We start from the raw sequence: 7,306 nt of genomic DNA on the forward strand, positions 1-7,306 counted from the left end.
CCCACACTGTGTCTCTGGTGCTGTCCCCCGCAGGGCCATGGGTCAGTGAGGGGCATCATGTTTCACAGTGGGGCTGGCCATTGGTCCTCTCTCTGGACTGGCTGCTCTAATTAGGGTCATCGTCCTCAAGGTGCTTTTTCTAGGAACTGGTCTCTTGAAGTCTTACCATCTTCTCTTCTAAGGAGCATTCTGACTGCACTTCTAAGACAGATTTGTTTGTTGTGCTGGCAATCCACAGTATGCCAGCACCATAATTCACCTCATTGTCCAAATTTGTGTGAACGTTATGTGACTGGAAAGGTCATGGTTTAGGACAGTTTCATAGACAAAAACAGAACACGAGTTAGTATTTTCTTGGTTGAAAAAAAACCCTCAAAACCCCTAAGCAATTGTCATCAACTTGATTCTGATTCATGGCAGCCCCAAGTCCTAGAGTAAACTTTACTCCCCAGCCCTTCATTCACAGGTGTTTATGGGTGAATATGAACCACTAACATTACGTGAGTGCTTAACTCTTTGAATTAATCAAGGACAAAATCAAGAGTTTTGTAACCAAAAATAAAAATCGAACATGGCTTACTGTAGTAGCCCAGTGGTTCTCTACCTTCCTACTCCTGTGACCCTTTAATAACAGTACCTCATGTTGTGGTGACCCCCTAACCATAAATTTATTTTCGTTGCTACTTCATCACTGTCATTTTGCTAGTTATGAATTGGGCAACCCCTGTGAAAGGGTCGTTCAACCCCCAAAGTGGTAGCGGCCCACTGGTTGAGAACCGCTGCTTAGCCCATCTACATGTAGCTTGTACCATGGGATCCTGTTGCATCTTTGTGAGGCCAAGCATGGTATTACATGCACTGGTGGTCTTTTAATATCAGGTCAGACTAGTAAGATAATACAGAAATGGTCTATGAGATGTTTTATAATTATATGTATGTTTGTTTTTAAACATTTCAATTAACAATTAATTATAAAAATCTATCTTGGCTTAGCTGCCATTCCCCGCCACCCAATTTGTCTTGCCTGAAGGAGAATAAAGTCATTTAAGCTTTTTGGTTTAGTTCTCACTAATCTTAAATGAGTCACTTATTTTTTAAATTTGATCTTGATTTTCTCATCTGAAAAAGAGAGGTGAAGTGACCAGATGATTTCTAGGTTCCTCTTAGACTTAACTAGCCCTGTTGTTGGTTTTTGATGAAGTAAATGTATGCAACAGCATTACCATTAAAACTCTGGGATATGCCAAAGCAGGTAATGCTATCTGGAACTTTTGTCTTGCAGGTTTTATGGAAGAATTGTTGAAAAACCTGATGACCATGATCCTAAAACATTGGAAGCAATTGCAGAAAATGGGAAAGGCCTGGCGGGAATATCAGGAGAGAGGATTTGGGTAGAAGTGAAAAAAATTCTTGTTGGTAACCATGTAAAGCACCTGATTAATCTTATGTATGATCTTGATGTGGCCCCTTACATAGGTGAGTATAAGCAGTAAAATGTCTTAAGTTGGGGCAGTAAAATATCTGGCTTATAAATTTATAAGGAAAATTGCTTGAGTAGTTGAAGAGAATTTCTTAGGGAGAGATGGGATATTTTATGACAGGGTAAATTTTGGGGTCAGAGGTAGGAAAGTTTTGTCATACATTTAGGATAGATCCCAGAGAGCACACTGAATGGCAGGAGTTGGACAGGGCCTGGGTTTGACTGGCTCTGTCACTTAGGCTTTGTAATCTGAGTTCCTTCCACTTTGGTTTCTGGGTCTAAAATCCTACCCACTGAAAGTTGATTCCAACTCATCAGTACCATATAAGACTGAGTAGAACTTCTCCCTAACATTTCCAAGACTGTGAATCTTTATATGAGAGCAGAAAGCCTCATCTTTCTCCAGCAGGGTGGCTGGTGGCTTTGAACTATCGTCTTTAGCGGGCCAAACACCTAACCCACTGAGCAAATGGGTTTCCTTCAGTCATAGAAATAGCATTTATTGGCCCATCTTCCCCTGAGGACAATATTCCCGCTCAGAGAGGAACATAGGGCTGGCCCCTCTATGAGACACGACGTCCCTCACTGACCCATAGTGCTATGGTGGAAACACTGGAGACAAAGTGGGAATTGCGCCCGATCGACCCCACCACACTGACGCGAAACATGAAGGGTATGCAACAGAACAGCAAGGGAAACAGAGCAAAGAAGTCCCTAAGGAATACCAAAAATAGACTGGTGTCTATTACAGGCTTTTTTTTTTGGTGGTAGTGGTTGTTTTGTTTTGTTGCTTTGTTTTTTGTGCATAGTATTTCTGCAGGTCTACCTATATAAGATAGGCAGGATAAACAATCTGGAGGAGAAAACAATAGGAATGACGGTTCTAGTGGGGCCATGTGAGAGGGGGTGGCAGGGAAAAGGAACTGGGTGTTAACAAACCCAGGGACAAGGGAACAAGTGATCCAAAATCGATGGCGAGGAGGATGTGGGAGGCCTGGTAGGACTTGATCAAGGGCAATGTTACTGAGGGGGATTACTGAAACCCAAATGAAGGCTGAGCATGATAGTGGGACAAGAGGAACGTCAAAGGAAAAAGTGGGTAGTAGTTGGAGGCAAAGGGCATGTATAGAGGTTTAAATATAGGCAGTTATATATGTATATATATTTATATATGACGATGGGGAAATAGCTCTATGTGCATATATTTATAGGTCTAGTATTAAGGTAGCAGGTGGACATTGGGCCTCCACTCAGGTACTCCCTCAATGCAAGAACACTTTGTTCTATTAAACTGGCATTCCATGATGCTCACCTTCCCATGATCGCTGAAGACAAAGCGGGTGCATAAACAAATGTAAAGAAAGCTGATGGCGGCTATCAAAAGATAGTGTGTGTGGGGTCTTAAAGGCTTGAAGGTAAATAAGTAGCCATCTAGCTGGGAAGCAACAAAGTCCACATGGAAGCACACCAGCCCAAGTGACCACGAGGTTTCGAAGGGATCAATTATCAGGCATCAAAGAACAAAAAATCATATTGTGAATGAGGGGGAGTGCAGAGTGTAGGCAACTGGACATCCCCTTACAGAATGGTTGCGGGGAGGACACGAGCCAGTCGGAGCAGTTTAGCAATGGTGAAACATACAACTTTCCTCTAGTTCTCTAATGCTTCCCCCAACTATCATGATCCCAATTCTGCCTTACAAATCTGGCTGGACCAGAGGATGTACACTGGTACAGATAAGAGCTGCAAACAGAATCCAGGACAGAACCCCTTCAGGACCAATAATGAGAGTAGTGATACCAGGAGGGTAAGGGTAAGGTGAGGGAGAAAGGGGGAACCAGTCACAACTATCTACAACAGAAAAGTGGGTGAAGGGAGACAATGGACAGTATAAGACGGAAAAATAATTTATAAATTATCAAGGTTTTATGGAGGACGGAGGGGGGGAAATGAGCTGATACCAAGGGCTCAAGTAGAAAGAAAATTTTTTGAGAATGATGGCAACAAACGTACAAATGTGCTTGACACAGTGGATGTATGTATGCATTGCGAGGAGTTGTATGAGCCTCTAATAAAATGATAAAAATATATAACATCTATTTAGTAAAGGGCCTAAATGTATTAATACATGTCAAGTTTATAGAAGAGTGACATATGTAGAAATTGTTTAGTTGTGCTGTTCAGAAAGGGAAAAGTGGGTCTATACAGTTTATCAGTCTGAGGTTTGTTTATATTTTAAATACCCCAAACCAAATCTGTTGTTGAATTGATTCCTACTCCTGGGAACCAATTGTGCTAGAGAATAGCGTTCTCTCAGTTGTAATCTTTACTTTCAGAACTTTCTTCGTGATTCCAGAGTGGGTTCAAACTGCCAACCTGTAGGTGTATAGTACAACAGTACAAGCACAATGATACAGTCACAGAAGATACAACATTGATGGAGTAGCTGGGTGGATATTAAGTCAAGAGGGGTTTTTTTGAAACAGTATTTCTTGTGAATGCGACTTCCGTTGCTACTGCCTCTGAGTTTTTGTTAGTGGCAGTAAGAGCATTTTAGGGTCTCCCTGTAAGATTTGGAAGAGTGACATGGGAGAGCATCACAACAGAGTACCAGGGGTCACTTGTAAGAAGTATGAGACTTGTTTTTTTGTAGTCTTAACAACAATGGTTCAATTAGGAAATGTGCCTTTATTAAATGTATCCACTCTAAAAACTTGTAAAAAATGCTTTTGTCTCCTTAGGTTTACCTGCTAATGCCAGCTTAGATGAATTTAACAAAGTCAGTAAAAATGTTGAAGGTTTTTCACCAAAACCGATGACACTCTTGGCTTCATTACTCAAAGTACAGGAGGATATAACAAAATTGGATTTGAGATTAAAGATTTCAAAGGAAGAGAAGAACCTCGGTTTATTTATAGTTAAAAATAGGAATGACTTAATTAAAGCAGTGGATAGTTCAGAACCATTGAAACCCTATCAAGACTTCATTATAGATGTAAGTACATACTTAGCCTTGGTTATTACTTAAGTATGACAGAATACAGCTCGTCCTAAGCCAATTTTAGAACAAAATTATTAAAACAGTTCTATGATATATTCTGTTGATTCGATGTGGAAATCCTTCTTTTGACTACCTACTAAAGTTTTAGGGTAAGTTTTCTGTTGTGAGACTCAGTGTTTGATCTTGACCTCAGTCTAGGGACTCGGATGCGACTGTCCGTGTCTGTGAACTACTGAAGTACCAAGGGGAGCATTGTCTTCTGAAGGAAATGCAGCAGTGGTCCATCCCTTTGTTTCCTGTCAGTGGCCACGACATCAGAAAAGCGGGAATTTTTTCAGGAAAAGAAATTGGAGCTCTGTTACAACAGTTGCGAGAACAGTGGAAAAAAAGTGGATACCAAATGGATAAAGACGAACTTCTGAACTACATAAAGAAGACCGGAAACTGATGTTGGCTGGCTACTAAAAGGTGGAAAATTCTGGGTAAACCTAAAATTCCCCCACTCTCTTAATTACACCCCTCCCCCACCCTCCCCACTTGTTGAGTTTTCAGAGACTTGAATATACTGCAGAATAAAAATCTGCTCTCAGTACTTTTTAAAAAGAGTAAAGGTCTTTATGAAATATAAATACTTTTTAGGCACCAAGCTCTACACTAAAGTCTACCTCTTCTTAACCTGAACAATGTTGTGGAACCTTAGAATTCTCTTGGAGTAGTTCCTACTAAGAACTGTAGAGTTGGCTTCTTGTAGTATTAAATTAAAAATGACGCCGAGGGGGGGAGTGGGGTGCCAGCCCCCACCCGCTGCTACTACTATTACTACTACTCGGATTCAGTAAGTACAATTGTACGGTTGAGATTTATAAGTATTAAAGTCATCGAGATCATGAGAGATAATACAATAATACAGTCAGACATATTACATGGTAACATTGCTCACCTCTGCCCTGCTTGGTGGTCCTCGTGGGGGGAACCCGGCTGCCAGAGCAGGAGCCGCCTACCTCGCGGGAGCAGCCCTCTCGTCCATTGCCCTCACGGCAAGCAGCCCTCCTTCCTCAGCTGCCCTCTGTCAGCCACCCTCGGCCAGCCACCTCTCCTCGAGAATCAGGGAGCCTCCTTATTTATTGCTAACCACCCATCACATTACTTTAGGGGGATACATTACAGCATCATGCATCACAGAGAGGGGCAATACAAGCAATAGGAGGGGGATGACCTAGTTAGTCATCTTAGAGTGGTCCCGGGCTTACCTTTGGGCACTGCTTCGAGGGAACAATAACAGAAAGGAATGGGCCCTATTTGGGGTGAGTCAGACTATGCAGTCTGGCCTCTCTAGATGGCTGATGTTAGGGAGAATAACATCTGACCTACTTTCGCTGCCTAGTGAACAATTATTCTCAAGCTAAGTCTGGCATATATTTTGGGGAGACAACTTAAGAGAAATCCTTCTGTTCCTCACAGCTTCTCCTAAGATCTTCAAAAGTGGTATAGGAGAAAGAATGCTTTCAGTTGAGAAACTTATTTTATTAAACCACTGTCTACTTTATGTGCCAGTTCTTAAACTGCATTCTATAATAAGCTTATGCTTGAAAGGAAAATGATGAATGTATATGCCTTTAAAAAAACATGAATGTAAATGTGTCTGAGGGAGCTGGAAGATATATGTAGCTGATACTTTTTCTTAATGTCTTCTTTACCTATACCTAACAAAGGTAAATTAGTTTGAGGTGTACTCTTGAGCTCATTGTCTTAATAAACAATCCCTTTGGAATTGAAAGATAAATGTGATTATGTGGTATCTGACAGACTACATCAGGTAACATATATACTAAAACACTAAGTTACTTTTTCTCAGTACAGCTGACTCTTGAACAACGTGGGTTTGAACTGAATGAGACATAAATTCTTAAAAAGCACCATGATGCCAATCATCTGTGTGAACAGTTCACAGTAAATTATGTCCTGCAGTAAAAAGGGTGCTCTCACAATTCTGTGTATGTTTCACTGTGTTAACTGTAATATAAGTAGGCCTGGTAGCACTCCGGGATAAGCCTTGGGCTGCTGGCTGCTAACCTCAAAGTTGGTAGTTCAAAAACAACAGCTATTCTTAGAAAGAGGCTGATTGTGCCCAGTAAGATTTATAGTGTTGGAAGGTCACAATATATTTAAGGTCACACTTAACTTCATAGCAATGGGTTTGTTTTGGGGGGCAATGTAACACTGTAATGCCACAGGACCCATAAAAAGTACTGCTAGATATGCTCCTGAGAAGCAAAGTCATGAGGTATTAAAAAAAGCTGAAATGCTTGCAATGTACACAGGTCTGGTTGTCCATCACTTTAAGACTAATTAATCCAGTATAAGGACCGTTGTAAAAAACAATCATGAAGCTTTTCTTAAACTAGCATTTGTGAAGAGCTTGTCCTTTATCTTGAATTGAAAATGCAGCTTTTATGTAGGTATAAAATATGGACTAATGGACCGGTACTGCTAAGGGTTCCAGAGTAGGCTTGTTGGCATTTCACTTTTGCGGAGTCACAAGCTTATACAACCCTAAGCCCCACACTGTTCAAGGGAAAACTGTAGTTAAAGGATTATTTGGCAGACTTTACATCTTTAAAAAGTACAGTCTGTATGGACATTTTAATGTGAATTCTAAATATTTTCAGTAGGTAAACAACTTTTGCAAACAACTTTTAATTGAGTTTCCTTTCTGAGTAGCCAGTGATAGAAATTTTGAAACTTTAGATCACTTAAAAATATATATATTTCCATTAAAGTCCTGCGAAAAGGAAGCATGGAAAATACTAGGATTTAAATAACAC

At 40.7% G+C, this 7,306-nt stretch overlaps 1 protein-coding gene across 1 annotated transcript in view; it reads left to right on the plus strand.

The window, feature by feature from the left end:
• TRNT1 (tRNA nucleotidyl transferase 1) overlaps positions 1-5,073 on the plus strand; it is a 28,486-nt gene extending 23,413 nt beyond the window's left edge. The window contains exons 6-8 of the mRNA XM_004715914.4: positions 1,283-1,476; positions 4,222-4,475; positions 4,675-5,073. Coding sequence (XP_004715971.1) covers positions 1,283-1,476; positions 4,222-4,475; positions 4,675-4,929 — 703 coding nt within the window. The 3' untranslated portion in view covers positions 4,930-5,073. The remainder of the gene's footprint in view (positions 1-1,282; positions 1,477-4,221; positions 4,476-4,674) is intronic.
• Positions 5,074-7,306: the final 2,233 nt, after the last annotated feature.

The sequence above is a fragment of the Echinops telfairi genome, unplaced genomic scaffold (assembly GCF_000313985.2).
Source record: "Echinops telfairi isolate 266 unplaced genomic scaffold, ASM31398v2 ScPeMD7_49;HRSCAF=173, whole genome shotgun sequence".
Classification (NCBI taxonomy): Eukaryota; Metazoa; Chordata; class Mammalia; order Afrosoricida; family Tenrecidae; genus Echinops; species Echinops telfairi.